A 16,491-nucleotide genomic window follows, 5' to 3' on the forward strand; every position below is an offset into this window, starting at 1 on the left:
TTGAGATTTAAATTTGATCATAATATTAAACAATTTAAAATAGGTTGGCAATTTCTAAGGAAAGGGCGAGAAGGGTTATGAAATGATAAGAAAAAGTTGATAGAATGAACAACAAATCTTTTTCCATACATCAATACTACAAATCAGCGCTCTTGTTTTTTTTTTTTTACCTATCAATGCAATCAGCATTATAACCATGGCTTACAAATTTACACCTGTTGGTTATACACCTACCAATGCACTAACAGATCTTAACCTTTTGGTTATATACCTACCAATGCAATCAGCATTATAACCATGGCTAACAGAGCAGCTCCAAGGATGATGAAGATGATAGCCCAGTCTGGAGCTTGGAGGATGTCAGAAGCAAGTCCAATACCATTCTGTACAAAGTATCGTGATGTGGGTGGGAAGAAAGGTCCATCTTCAGAACACACTGAGTTCTGGGCCATTACTCGAATGTACTGAAAGATATCAAACTATTTTAAGTAACTTTTAACAAACTAATTCAAGTTTTGTTATCTATTACAAATTTTTCATTGAAAGCAAGTCTTTAAATATCTCTATTAAATATATTCACAACTGGTCTATAAAGCAATTTAAAGATTAGTATAAGGTGTGGAGATCTTGCCTTATGCTGAAGAGTTATATCCCCAAAATCCTGGAAAATTGCCTTCAAACTGTCTGTTTGTTGGGGATTTCTGCCATTAAATTGAAATTATGAAAGAGCAATTTGTCCTCAATTTATAACAGTACAATCAATTTTACCATAGCTATGAGATTGTAAGTCTGAAGAAGCCAAAAAAAACCCCACACACATTAAAATAGAAGACCCCCTTGAAGGTTTTGTAGGTATAAAGAACTATCTTGCCCATAAAACCCCATGGGCATTTAGAAATGTTGGCAGGTATTGAAAATTGATACCCTAAAAGGGTAGCCAAATCAGATATAGTATATTTATTACTTACCATTTTCTTGTTGACATCATTGCTGACATAAAAGACGTAGACACCAGGGTCATTGAACTGGTAGAAGAAGAGAGTGGCTGATGAGGTGGACTGAACCATACTCTCCACTAACAGTCTGAAGCCTCCATAGTCAAAGTTACCATTCGTGTTGAACAAGTTGTTTCTGAAATAAATAGTTGAACTATTAGCAATAATGATCACTTAATGTATGAGTATACAGAAAACAGGAAGTTGATAAGTGATGAATGTGAAAACATATTGAACAGTAAGAATACTTAATGCCTGTCCCAAGTCAGAAGCCTGTAATTCAGTGGTTGTCGTTTGTTGCTGTCATACTTTCGTTCATTATTTTTAACATAATTTAGTATGTTAGATATCTTGTGTGAATTGTTCAACATTTGTAATTTTCTTGCCTTTTATAGCTTACTATTTGGTATTGTTTTTGCTTATTGTTGCAGTGACCTATAGTTGTTAAATTCTGTGTCATTTGATCTTCTGTGGAAAGTTGACTTATTGGCAATCATACAACATCTTCTTATTCTTATATCACATGAATTTTTATTCTTTGAATTGAGTTTTTATAAAAAATGCAATAAAAATGACATATATAGCCATGTTGTGTATAAAGAATACATAAGTATTTGGTATACAGAAAATTGAATGAGAAATGAATGTAAACAAGAGGCTGTCACAACGACAGCAAACCGGATTTATTAACATTTATTTGTGTCCTGGCAATATCACAAGAACCATTACTGATGAATGGTGAAAGTGAAAATCGTCAATATCAAATTTGACCTCCATTTTGTCATCAGTATCAACATATTAAAATTTGAAAAGCTTAGATTGAATGGTTCATGAGTAAATGCAACAACCTGAATGGAAACGCCATTTTACGATCTTTCAAGAACCATAACTCATGAACGGTAAAATTCAAAATCGTCATTATTGAACTTGACCTCTATTTTGTCATCAGTAACAACATATTAAAATTTCAAAAGCTTTGGTTGAATGGTTCATGAGAAAATGCACGGACACGACGGGAAAAACCATTTTTCAATCTTTCAAGAACCATAACTCCTGAACGGTAAAAGTCAAAATCGTCATTATTGAACTTGACCTCCATTTTGTCATTAGTAACAGCATATTAAAATTTCGGAAGCTTTGGTAGAACAGTTCATGCATAAATGCACGGACACGACTGGAAACTCCATTTTTCAATCTTTCAAGAACCATAACTCCTGAACGGTAAAAGTCAAATTCGTCATTATTGAACTTGACCTCCATTCTTTCATTAGTAACAACATATTAAAATTTGGGAAGCTTTGGTAGAACAGTTCATGCGTAAATGCACGGACAACTCCATTTTTCAATCTTTCAGGAACCATAACTCCTGAACGGTAAAAGTTAAAATCGCCATTATTGAACTTGACCTTCGTATAGTTGTCAGGAATAACATATTAGAATTTTAAAAGCTTTGGTTGAACGGTTCATGAGTTAATGCACGGACAACATTTGATTGCCGCCCGCCCGACCGCCCGACCGCCCGCCGTACATCCCCAAATCAATAACCGACATTTTTGTCACAAAAATCCGGTTAAAAAGCATCACACAGTATAGCATAATGGTAGAAAGTATGCTACCAATATTCTGGAAGATCAACATTTTAAGCTTAGACCCTTTATCAAGACTCCAAGCAGATGATATAGTACTTACATGTCATAAACTGGGTAATATGAGTTACTAACTGCCCATGCCATTATTTCACCATATTCCAAACACGTTACTGGATTAGCTATTCCAGTAAATGTAGAATTTGCCAGTGATGATGTAGCCAGCAGACGACGCCTTCCTGTATATTGGTTACTATCTACTGATGCATTGTAGGTAATTGATGAGTCCTTGACATTGGATGTGAAAAGGGAGACAACATCACTAGTGGTGGGATTATACACGCCCAAAAATCCTGACGGACCTGATTCAACAAGATGTATTGTGTTTTCTGTACCATCTAACAAGCTACACTGATCCTGAGTAATGGCCTCTCGGGAGTTAATGGATGAAAGCATGTTGTCTGATGTTATTTCATGCTGAAAAATTAAATGAAAATCATGAAAACTAGTTATTAAGATTTAATATTCTATAAAATACCGTGGATTAATCATTTTTCCTGTGATACCAATTTTAATGGATTTCATATGTATAGGCAATCCACAAGTTTAAATGTTAGACCAGTGGCAGATCCAAGGGGGGAGGGGGGGTTCCGGGGGTTGGAACCCCCCTTTTTTTTGGCTGATCAATGCATTTGAATGGGAGCATATAGTTTGAACCCCCCTTTTAAAATGGCTGGATCCGCCACTGTAGACTAAGTTCAAATTTGCTATTAAAGGTTTGTATGCAAATTGTAATCATCTATCCATTAAACTACAATTTTTTTCTCAAACCAGAAAAATTGATATTCACGAGAATAAATGAATCCACAGAACTGTAGTAGTTGTTAAAATAATCATAAAATTAACTGTCAAATCAATGGTTTTGCAAATATAATTATCAAATTTCTATTTACATTCCTGGTCATCCTTTAGTATTGAATTTCAAAATTTTACTTTGTTTTAAAATCATATTTTATACTAATCTAAACTGATCTGCAATTGACTGCCATAAAGCTTACAGAAACATTTTCAAATCGTATCCTCAATGTATACTGACAAGATTTAGATTTTCTTATCATATTTATCATCTAATATACAAAGATATATACTGCTTAAAAACTTACAGAAACTGAATCATTTGCATGTCTTATCACAACATGTACTTCTAATGGAGGTTCAGCACAGACGAGACCAATTCTGTCACGCTGAGCTATTCGACATTCCAGGTTACAAACATCCTCCAAGTAATCTGACTGACATAGACACACTCCAATGTAACGATCATATCCAACGTAAGTGTCACAGACCTTAATAAAGGAAATATAATAACGATATTTACGAAGAAAGAAAATATATATGCAAATACAAATTAATAATTTCTAAGGAAATAGGATTGGGGAGTTTATATCTCTTGAATTCAGCTAGCAAAAAATATAAATTAAAAAGATACATATGCCTCAATCATTATAAGAAGTATTATTTTCTCTCTTGTATTTAGAGCCCAAGTTAATAACAATGCTGGCATGAAACAGCAAGCAATAATTTATCAGTTCTGACTGAACAGAGCAAAACTTTGAAGATTTGTAAAGTTTCTTTAATCAAATACCTAGACAATTGGGCACTATGGAACTGTAGGTAAAATGTGATGTTGATATGACATTTCATCAAGAAGAACACTGCAAGAGAATTTTCCGTTGATTAGAAATTAGGCAACTAAGTCAGTGTGAGTGAATTGTGAAGTTAATTTGACATTTTGCCACTATGACACTGTGACTAAATTGTAAATTGTAAATTCATTTAAGCGTCCCTTACATAATTACTACAGTAGTCCTCCCATTCTCCGTCAGTTAGACACTCGCCATTCTGTGCTCTTGTTGTTCCTGACAAGCAGAGGTCATATACTTTCTTTGTACAGTCTATTATATCTGTATTCTCAATGAATCCTGCTCCACATGGACAAGTTCTATCACTCTCCTGTAAAAAGAAAAATCAAAGCACTGAAAGAACTTTTAGAATGTTCCTAACAGACAATAATTACAATATTTTTTTTTTTTACATTATAAATTAGGTAAACATGGTAAAGTCCATTATTCTCTAGACATTTCTGTCTCAAATTCAAAGCAAAATACTGAATCCTACTTTAACAGTGAGTAGTTCTAAATTTCTGTAAATTTAGAAATTATTACTGTTATTTTTGTAATATGTACAATTGCAATGGGAAGTGTTTTGCAACTTAAAAACTGGCATGCATGCATTCTGAAAGCATAACTTGTATGAAGCAATTTCTGATATCCCATTAATAAATCTCACTTTGTCCGTTGTTCAACATTGTCAATAACAAATTCAAACATTAATTTCTGAAGTAACATTATTCAAAACAAGTATTTATAATCACTAAAACTTTTAAGGTAAAATACTATTTAATAATACTGATATGACATAATAATCTGGAGGGTTAAGTAATATTTTTGGTATGTTTGTGTAAATTACCTGGAAATCTCTTCCAGATCCTGTGCAGTCACAAGTTGTCTGTCCTCTCTCAGATTGGAAGGCCTGACCTCCACAGAAATAACACCCTTCTTGTGCCTCCCATTTGTTGAAATGATTGACAGGGCAAAGTTCACAGTCATTTATACTCTTTCCTTCACTGTATGCATTGTAACGTCCTGCAGGGCACGGTGTGGGAGAAGAACTATTCTGTGGACAGTAATATCCTGTAAACGAAAACAAAAATTACCTACTAGTACCTTAATAACATTAAATCCAAAAAAGTTCTTCAAAGGAACTATATATTAAGTGCTATTTTCAGAAATTTGTATGCACAATCCCTACACCATCTTTGCAAAAACAAAGGCAAGACAATAGTGCTGTAGTTGGTCATTTTTATCTCAAAGTGAAATCAATATCTTCAATGGCAGCAATGCTTTGATATAAACTATTATTTATAATATGCTCTTCAAATAGAGTTTTATGTACACTTACTGACTGACTAATCATGGAATAAAAAATAATCGAAATTCTAATATTTAAATGGTTAAATAAAATAAATTTCAATCAGTTGACTCAATCAAAACTAAATTAGTTAAATACAGATATATAATTGCAGATACTCTATTTCACGTTAAGTCCTTTTCAACCTAACACGTGGCGATTTAATTTCAAATTTACTTGATGAAAATGGCTTGTGACTTTTTGTTGATCAACAGTATATAAACTTACCAGCTGGACATAGGTAGGAGTTTGTAGCATTCGGTCCAAATATTTCCGCTATAGAACTGGCATTTGCCACAGGTTGATCTGTTGTTGCCATTGCCAGACATACAACTCCCGCTCGACACGCTTCACATACAGCTCTGCTCGTGTGTGCTCCAAATGTTCCTGGTTTGCATGGTTCACATGTGTCCTCGAAAGTGGCTCTGGGAGATCCATCATATTCCTTGTAACCAAGGGGACACATGACAGGTTCAATGGCACCTGGGAAAAAAATGATCATATGGAATACACTTTATTAATTGTCATTGAGTATTTTCAAGAAACTCAGACAAATAGTGTGATTATACACATAAAAATTTATATTTTGTGATCAAAATTGCAGAGTGAATATCATAAACTAATTCTCGACATTGGCATGAACATGATTTAAAAATTGTTCATCTTGCTTCCCTTTATTAAATTTTACTTAAAATGCTAGAGATAAAACTTGGAAGATACTGCTATTAAGCCAGCAACATAAGGTTATGATTGTATTTTTGCAAACTTGTTCCACCAAAACTTCCAATATATATATATAGATAAAACATTGTCCCACCAAAACTTCCAATATATATATATAGATAAAACATTGTCCCACCAAAACTTCCAATATATATATAGATAAAACATTACATATCTGGCACTCAATCAGATAAAATGCTTCCAAAATATTGATTTTTTCACTTAAAAATACATAAATGGTTCAGTTAAAATAGCTTATGCTATGCTAATGATAAAACCTTACCTGCATCTGAAACATTACAACTGTCCAGTTTTCCACAGTAATGACCTTGTGGGCAGGGTATTGGATAAGCTGTTCCATTAGGGCAGTAATACCCAGGTGGACATGGGACTTGGGCCATAGAGAAGTTACAGTAATATCCAGCTGCACAAAGGACTTGGATCTGTGCGCCATCAGGACAATGGTATCCCTCGTCACACTGTATTCCTGAGTAGGTCATGCTTTCGTTTGGACATCTGTTTCCAGCAGGACAAAGATGGCAATCTGAGATATTACCAGCTGCTATTGTATCTCTATAAATAAAACAATTACAATCAGATATCAAAAGTGTACTTTATTTCTGTACAATTGAATTTTTTGGGCCATTTTCACTATTATTTTTTTGTTGTTGTACATTATTCTCTATACTTTATATTTTAGCATCCCCTAATTATTTTTTATTCATTTATATAATATTAAAATAATTACATAATCAAAATCTATTATTACTATCAATAGGTAAAATTTCAAACTGAGAGTAAAACATTAATAAGCTATTAAAAATATATTGAATTTTTTTTCTTCTTCAAAATTACAAAACAATTTATTACATTAGTATTTTTCAAGATTCCATGGAAAAAACTGGATTTACAAATGAGGGCCCTCATGGGGTTTTTGATTATGTGATTACTTGGCCGTTTTTTTAATGATTATTTGATTATTAAGCCAAATATTTCATGATTATTTGATTACCTAGGACTGTATTTTTAGTTTATGATTATTTGATTACTAAAGATAAGCAAATATTTAATGATTATGTGATTATATTGGCAAAAAAATGGTGATTATGTGATTACTAGGACCCCCCCCCCCCCCCCCATGAGGGGCCTCACAAATGAAATGATTCAAACAGAAACTTTGTATCCTATTCATATTACTCTATTGAGAGAGCAATTTACCTGTAGGTTCCAACAGGGCAGGGCAGTATATCCAAAGACCCATTTGGACAATAGGTCCCCACAGGACATGGATATATCGTATAGTCTGCTATTCCAGTTTCATTACATCTATATCCAGACGGGCAAAGTTTACACCAGGCAATGTCGTCTGCTTCTTGAAGGTCATTGTATGTCTCTACAGGACATGGGACAGGATTGGCAACTCCAAAGGGGCAATAATATCCACTGTAACATGGTTCTGACAATGTGGAATTGTGGGCACACACTCTTCCTCCTGGACATTCATTACAATCGGCAGAACTGTTGGCGCCCTCTATGGCGATAAACTTTCCAGCTGGACAAGTCAGCTTATCTGGTGTTCCTGTAAATAAATTATAATTAAATGCTTTTTAAGAATTGTTACAATGTGAACAAAAGTCTGGAAATAGTTTATATAAGAATGTTTCAGTAACTGTTATAATTATGAATATTTATGAATTGAAACGAATTTCATTTTTCAATTTTCAGTTGTGCTTAGAAATAACATTTAAATTGAATTTCATCTAAAACTGTATAATGAATTTTCAAATTGGCTGAGAGGTTTTGATATGTTAAATAAATACCTAATAGAAGTTTATGGCTTAGAAAATATTCCCTATCATCAGGTAGTGTTATCCATTGAGGCAGAAACCATTATCAAGTCAGGGGGGGGAGTTGTTAGGATAGAACTTGATATGTTAGTTCAATAAAATTGTCTAACCAATGTAATACCTACCTTCAGGGCAGTAATATCCATAGGGACAGAAACCACCATTAGGTCAGGGGGGGTTGTTAGAATGGATCTTTTTATAATACCTTAATACAAGTTTTTAAAGTTTTCTAACCAATGTAATACCTACCTTCAGGGCAGTAATATCCATAGGGACAGAAACCACCAATAGGTCAGGGGGGAGTTGTTAGGATAGAACTTGATATGTTAGTTCAATAAAATTGTCTAACCAATGTAATACCTACCTTCAGGGCAGTAATATCCATAGGGACAGAAACCACCAATAGGTCAGGGGGGAGTTGTTAGGATAGAACTTGATATGTTAGTTCAATAAAATTGTCTAACCAATGTAATACCTACCTTCAGGGCAGTAATATCCGTAGGGACAGAAACCACCAATAGGTCAGGGGGGAGTTGTTAGAAGGGATCTTTTTAAAATACCTTAATACAAGTTTTTAAAGTTTTCTAACCAATGTAATACCTACCTTCAGGGCAGTAATATCCATAGGGACAGAAACCACCATTAGGTCAGGGGGGGTTGTTAGAATGGATCTTTTTATAATACCTTAATACAAGTTTTTAAAGTTTTCTAACCAATGTAATACCTACCTTCAGGGCAGTAATATCCATAGGGACAGAAACCACCATTATGTCAGGGGGGAGTTGTTAGAATGGATCTTTTTATGATACCTTAATACAAGTTTTTAAAGTTTTCTAACCAATGTAATACCTACCTTCAGGGCAGTAATATCCATAGGGACAGAAACCACCATTATTAGGTCAGGGGGGAGTTGTTAGAATGGATCTTTTTATAATACCTTAATACAAGTTTTTAAAGTTTTCTAACCAATGTAATACCTACCTTCAGGGCAGTAATATCCATAGGGACAGAAACCACCATTATTAGGTCAGGGCAGGGTTTCCCCTGGGTCAATTATTTTTTTCGCCACCTCTTTCGCCAAAACAATATATTTTTCGCCACTTTGTTATTTTTTTCGCCAAGTAACATAAATATATTTTTAGTTTAAAATTTATCTTTTTTTTCTACTCTCATTCGAGGGGTTGTTCCCAACCTTTTGGATATATTTCTTCATATTAAACGACAGTTTTCTTTTCTTGACCATCATAAATAAAAAGTTGAGACGTAAAACTATGCTTGAAACCGTGACGTGTGTCACTCAAACGACTGTAAAGTAGTCTCCCTAATCAATTACCTATATTAATTAAATGGATAATTAAAGTTTTAAATCGGAGATTTTTCTTGGTTTTGAACATTTTTCGCAACAGCTTTCTTTTCTAAACTATTTTCAAAAGGAAAGGAGACGTCAAAAGTTTGCTTCAAACACGTGCGTCACAAAGTGGTAAATAAATTATGTATGTGACATTTAGTGGAAGCCATTTAACCATATCATGTTGTCAAACAATTCAATCAACACCTTTATTAATTAGTCCTTTGTTGTCGATAGCTATAAATGCAAACAGCTGATTATTGATTTTCTGTCCAAATCTTAATGAGGTCAAGGTAAATTCCGAGTATAGTCTGATCGGGTAAAGTCCGAGAAACTCGAAAAAAAGTAAATAAACAAGATGGAGGAAAATAAATGTTATATATATTTCTTTCGCCAAATTCTTTCGCAAATGACGAATTTTTATCGCCACAATTATTATTTTTTCGCAAATTGCGAAAATGGCGACCGCCAGCGGAAACCCTGGGTCAGGGGGAGTTGTTAGAATGGATCTTTTTATAATACCTTAATACAAGTTTTTAAAGTTTTCTAACCAATGTAATACCTACCTTCAGGGCAGTAATATCCATAGGGACAGAAACCACCATTATTAGGTCAGGGGGGAGTTGTTAGAATGGATCTTTTTATAATACCTTAATACAAGTTTTTAAAGTTTCCTAACTAATGTTAAACCTACCTTCAGGGCAGTAATATCCATATGGACAGAGGCCACCATCAGGACGTAGGGAGTTGTCAGGGTTTGGTATAGTCATATTAGCCAGACAGAAGTAACCTGCAGCACACGGACCTGTGATTTGGCCTCCTGTACAGTACTTTCCTGAAAAATATAAACAAATCAATTGTTATTATTATAAAAATAAGTGGAACTCTTTGCAGATCATTAGCAGCAAAATGGTTGTCATATCTCAAGCATGAATTAGAGAATGTTATTATATAAAGAAAACAAATAATTTAAAATTACTTTATACTTTGTCCTTTTAAATTTTTAAATTTCAGTTGGTACAAAGGAGTAGGTCCAGTAAGGGCCGATTATGGCCTCAAATTTCAGGTTCATCTAACGAAAGATTTTAGACACTTTTTTAAACATTTAATTGTCTATTTCAATTGATTCGATTAGTGTATGTGACAGATTTTCACTTATTTAGTCATTAAAAACGCTCCGATTCAAGCTGAAATATGAAAAATCTATCAAATATGCCAAAAAAACATCACTTTTTCAGATGTTTTTTGTCAAAAATGAAAGTGCCCGCATCCGTGTTCATCCTCAACCTTTATATATGTTATGTATTATCATCAAATACAACTTATATTTCAATATTATGAATGAACGTGAATGCGGCCACTTTCATTTAAGACGGAAACCGTCTAAAATCTAACTAAAATGCTCAAATTGTGAAGATTTCAGTAATTTAACATGACTTCATGATGCTAGTACCCGATATATGTGCATTGTATTGTCAAAAACAGTCCATATTTATGTAGCAGAAGCATTCTACTTTCCAATATATAGCTAAAAGATTACATTTTCACAATTTTCTAAAACTGCTATATTTTGGGGCCAAAAAGGGGTCTTACTGAACCTACTCCTTTTCATGGATTGAAGAAAAACTGTATTTGCTATGTTTGATTTGAACATAATTTTGCCTATGTACCCATGAAATTTGTACTTCATTGGACATATACATTTGTGGTTAACATATAGTGACTTAGCATATACCAGCAAAATCCATGTAAATTTGTATCACAGGAATAATAATGAATCCACAGTATTTGAAATTTATAATTACCTGCTGGACAGTAAGGACAATCATCTGCTCTTTCTAATCCTGTTGTGGAGTTGTCTGTGTATTGACCGTCTGGACATTGTATTGGATTGATTGTTCCATTTGGACAGTAAGAGAATGGTGAACATGGCTCGGGATCACTGGAATTTAACATGCAATAAAAACCACTTGGACAGTCGATACATTCTATGGAACCATAGTTTGGCTGGTACTTTCCTAGAGAAATAAATTATATCCAATGTTTACAAATAATTCAGGTCATATTCAAACTAATACAAGAACAGGTTACCAAATCAAGAAGTTGTATGTGTTGTCCTTATACCCCTACTGTTATCCAAAGTATCTGAAGACAGGAAGTGTCTGACAGATCTGAAAGTGTTTCCATGGCACAACTTACCACTGTCAAGCTACTGACCAAATGTGAAATAATTCTGTTTTGGACAACGGGAGAAAAGGTGCAATGAAGACATTAACCTTAGTAAATTTAACATATCATAAATTAACAAATTATCTGCAAACTGGAAGTAGAATTCTGAAAGACTCATATGTTACAACCTATCACTTCCATGCTACTGACTGAAAATGTAACCATTCGATTACTAAATATTTGTTAAGCTGCTCCCTAAGAAAAACCTGGATAGATATTTTTGACAAAGTTCATTTATTCCTTTACCTGGTGGACAAGCTATTGGATTAGCTGTTCCTTGTGGACAATAAAATCCAGGTGGGCATTGGTAACCAGATGGTGCATCACTCTGGATCTTAGAAGTATCTGGACAGTAGTATCTTTCCTGACATACTCCGGATGGACCTAACATTCCTTCGTTGGCACAATAATATCCAGCATCACAAGGGAAACAATCACTCTCTGATGCTCCATTTGTCTGGTTACGTTGGGTTCCACGTGGACAGAGAGTGGCTGCTACTGTACCTGTAGAAATTCAAGAAAATATTAAATTTGCATCCATTTAAAATTGTTACATTGATGTGGCAATTGACTTTCTCATGTTAATTATATTTTATATTGTTCTTTTACTTGTCTTTGTAAATTATTAACCTTTACTGTTTAGTACATTTTTGGTTATAGCATTTTTGGTAAATCAGTACTTATATCTCCTGAACTTGTGCTAGAGTGCTATGTTCTTTTTTTGTGTTTTTTGTTTTTCATTTTTGTTTATGTGCTTTTTTCTATATGCCATGTTTTTTTCTTTGTTGACATATTTGTTAATCTGAATAAAAGGAAAAATTGCAAGAACAATATTTTTCTTACCTTCTTCACAGTAATATCCATGAGGACAAGGTCCATTGACTCCATCATTTGGTGCCGCGACTGTGGCATTTCCTAAACAGAGGAAACCAGCAGAACAGTTACCAGCAGGGGCAGATAATCCAGACTGGTCACAATACAAACCAGGTGGGCAGGCAAGACATTCATCTTCTGATGACAGGCCTTCATGTGGATTGTAGGTTCCTATAGAAAAGATATAACTTGTAATTAATAGAGCCATTTTAAAATTTGACCTATTATTATTTGACAGCAATTTGAAAAAAAACAACCATATTTGATTGATTAAAAGATTTGAAAAAAGTCTGCCATCTCCAAATAATTAAAGCAGAATGACAAAGTCTATGTTTTGGTACTAAACATTTTAAAGAGTTGTAAATAAATAAAGTGTGACAGCAACAAAGACACATATTATCTGGATTTTTCTCAATGTGTCTCTTAATTACCTATAGAACAGGGTATTCCATCATTATAAGTGCCATTCAGACAGTAGTGACCTGACGGACAAGGTAGTGTTGCATTCATTCCCATAGTGGGACACGTTGTTCCCTCTAGACAATCCAAACAAGCACCTGTCAATAGAAACATAAATATGAAGACAATAGTTCTAAAAACTTGAATAATATTTATAATTATAGATATCCAATATATGGGCAAACAATAAATTTTAACATTCAAAGAATTAACACATTTTTTGTTTTTTGCAAAATTTGTCAAATTAAAAAAAAAAGCAGTAAAGAAAATACAATTGTTTTCTGAAAAATAAAAGATTCACGAAAATGTATTAAAAAACAAAATTTATAAAATTTTGGCAATAACAATGCCAGCTTTTTTTAATTTTAGGTCTTACAGTTATCTTTTCCATCATGAAAATCTCAATCTAATTTGCCTTTTCAGAATCTTCAGAACCGTAGAAAATCACATCATTGGTTAAATTTCCATTGTTTATGAAGTTACTAGCCAATCAAAATATTTTACACTTTTTAAAATTTTTATCCAGAATGCATCAGACTCTGAAATAGCAAATTACTACTAATCATCTTTGTACCCACCTAATCCAGTACTTGGAGCATATGTTCCAATATCACAAGGAGTTTCTGTGACAGCACCAGATAGACAGTAGTGTCCAGCAGGACATATGTAGCCAATTAATCCATCAGTAGGACTAGCAACATTGGATCCTGTCATACATATGAAACCAGCATCACAGGGCAAGCTGTGGCCTAGAAAAGACAAATTGTTAAATTACAAACCCATGCTCTCATAACTGACCTGTTTCAACAGTTTGGTTTGATCCAAGCATTTTTCACAAGGGTTAAAAAGGACATTTTTTTCCAGACACCATACCAATTGGTGTTTGAATCAAATCATTTCACAGCTTTGCAAATGTAACCTTGACACTATTTGAATTTCTATACACATATTTTCTGATTCATGACACAAAAAACTTCACATTTCATTTAACCAAAATCTAACATTTTTTAATTCATTATGTCTTAAACATAATATTCGAACTAATCTTTTTATGCCATTGTTTTATAACTTACCATCCAATATGCCATTGTTTTGTTACTTAAAATTATCATTCAATATGCCATTGTTTTATAACTTAAAATTATCGTTTCAATATGCCATTGTTTTAGAACTTAAAATTATCATTCAATATGCCATTGTTTTATAACTTAAAATTATGTTTCAATATGCGATTGTTTTTATAACTTTGCATATTTATCAGTCAGGGGCGTTACTTAAACAAGTAACTTTTTTTAGTTACTTATACAGTCGATTCCACTTAATTGCATACCGCTTAATAGCATAATTCGGTTAATTGCATACTTTTCTCCTGCACAAAACCATTTCCCATTCATCTAATGTTAAATTGTACGGTTATATGCATAGCCCCACAAGTGGCATTTCGGTTAATTGCATAGAAAATAATCGCCAGCTAGATATGCTGAGTTAAAACTAACGAGATTTTTGACCGGAAACAGCAATTTGGTAAGTATATTTTTCTTGAATGCATCATAATTTTTTTATATTATTTCACATTTACTTCTGTGTTATTTAAATAAAGTTTTAAAACAGTTTCTTTCGTGTTTATATGATTATAAAAAAGACCTCGATGTGTACACAGGTAAAGTTTCCCATATTCTATTTTAAGCCTCGAGGTCATAAAAATGTCAATCAGCTGATTGTTGTAAAAACACTTGTTGTAACCATTCTATGATCTTCTATCTCAAAAGGTGTTAATTATTGTTTGCATTTCAATCATTGTTCATAGATTACATTTTGGGTGTATTTTTAAAACAATAACGCCTGCTAATTATCGGTCATATCCGACCATGTGCAATCTCGTAATTTGGCATGGGGTGATCTACATTTATGTTAAATATTACAGGGCATTTATATATGGTTGAAGAATTTCATACATCAATCTTTCATTTTTAATATTTTTTGAAAAGAACAGTTACTTAAAATTATTATATTTTCTCACTTTCAACACTCGTGTCCAGCAAATAACCCATGCAGGGCCCCAATGTTAACTGCTTTGCATATACAAATACAAATACAAATATTTTATTGGCACAAACACAATTACAATAATTGGCAATGGCCCATACAACTGGTATACAAATAGTAATAATGCATAGAATATCAATAGGCATATTTAGAACAATATCATCGAACGATATCAATATCATCAACAGTAAATGATTAAAAAAAAATATATCAATTACATAGTTGGTCAAACATATTAAGTATTGAAAATAATGACAATATTAATATGTAATATTATGAACAATGATTATTAGCAATTTTATAGAGTTTGTTCTGCTTTACGCAGGTTCAAACTGTCTGAGATGAAAGAGGAAGTTAATTTTAGGATTGTGTATGAATTATTATTTAATAAAAAGATTATATTATTTTCATGTTTTTGAAATTTTGTAGGATCAACGATTATATTTGAAACTTTATGGTAAAATATGTCCCTCTTAGTTGAGTATTTTTCACAATGTAAAAGAAAATGTTTTTCATTTTCAATTTGACCAGAATTACATACAGAGCAGTATCTCTCATTTCTGGGAATATTTAGATGTCTCCCTCTTTCAATCATCAGTGTATGAGCGCTTATACGGATCTTACATATTGCAGCTCTGTCACTTCTGTTTTTTAATATATCAACATAGGGTGGTCTTCTGCCCATTATGTAGACACTTTTGAAAAAGTCGAAACTAACGAGGTTAAAGAAACAGTGTTACATCACTGTGCAATCGGTAAATACTGCATATTAAAGGCAGTTCATTACACATTTATTGTAGCAAATGATTATAAACTGTGTAGCATTGTTCAACAGTTTGTTTTAATCAAAGCGTAACAATATAATTTATACATCCGGGTCATAGAAACAAATCTATTTTTAGAACAATTTTATTTTCGTATCTCAGGTAAAGGAAAAGTCGGTACATAAATAAACTACAACTAAATATGTTTATAAATTTTATTGAAAGAATAAACAATGAAATAAAATGCATGACTTTTATTAGAATAAATAATCATTCAATATGTTGTAAGTGGATTATGGACGTTCATCTTTCTTCAGGATTTCCTTTACTGATCTGCCCTATCTATGTTATTTGACTCTGTATTTTGGCATTTCGGATATAAGCATACTCCGCTTTATTGCATAATTTCGTCTGACAAATAGGCTATGCAAATAACCGGAATGTACTGTATAGGTAATTTTTGTTTAAAAAAAATATAAAATTACTCAATAGAGTCATTTTAAATTTCAATAGAAGCAGGGACTGAATGTAGTTTTCATGAATTTTTACATCATTTCATATCATAAATTTAAGAATTTGTAAGATTTGAGA

General features: G+C 32.9%; 1 protein-coding gene across 1 annotated transcript in view; it reads right to left on the reverse strand.

Moving 5' to 3' along the window:
* LOC143058592 (uncharacterized) overlaps positions 1 to 16,491 on the reverse strand; it is a 147,815-nt gene that overhangs the window by 23,274 nt on the left and 108,050 nt on the right. The window contains exons 98-112 of the mRNA XM_076232075.1: positions 13,669 to 13,839; positions 13,063 to 13,188; positions 12,602 to 12,802; positions 12,005 to 12,262; positions 11,335 to 11,547; positions 10,224 to 10,364; positions 7,553 to 7,913; positions 6,618 to 6,907; positions 5,840 to 6,094; positions 5,111 to 5,334; positions 4,433 to 4,594; positions 3,745 to 3,927; positions 2,685 to 3,058; positions 969 to 1,131; positions 276 to 464 (exon numbers count right to left, since the gene is read on the reverse strand). Coding sequence (XP_076088190.1) covers positions 276 to 464; positions 969 to 1,131; positions 2,685 to 3,058; positions 3,745 to 3,927; positions 4,433 to 4,594; positions 5,111 to 5,334; positions 5,840 to 6,094; positions 6,618 to 6,907; positions 7,553 to 7,913; positions 10,224 to 10,364; positions 11,335 to 11,547; positions 12,005 to 12,262; positions 12,602 to 12,802; positions 13,063 to 13,188; positions 13,669 to 13,839 — 3,311 coding nt within the window. The remainder of the gene's footprint in view (positions 1 to 275; positions 465 to 968; positions 1,132 to 2,684; positions 3,059 to 3,744; positions 3,928 to 4,432; positions 4,595 to 5,110; positions 5,335 to 5,839; positions 6,095 to 6,617; positions 6,908 to 7,552; positions 7,914 to 10,223; positions 10,365 to 11,334; positions 11,548 to 12,004; positions 12,263 to 12,601; positions 12,803 to 13,062; positions 13,189 to 13,668; positions 13,840 to 16,491) is intronic.

Source organism: Mytilus galloprovincialis, chromosome 14 (assembly GCF_965363235.1).
Source record: "Mytilus galloprovincialis chromosome 14, xbMytGall1.hap1.1, whole genome shotgun sequence".
In the NCBI taxonomy this organism is placed as follows: domain Eukaryota; kingdom Metazoa; phylum Mollusca; class Bivalvia; order Mytilida; family Mytilidae; genus Mytilus; species Mytilus galloprovincialis.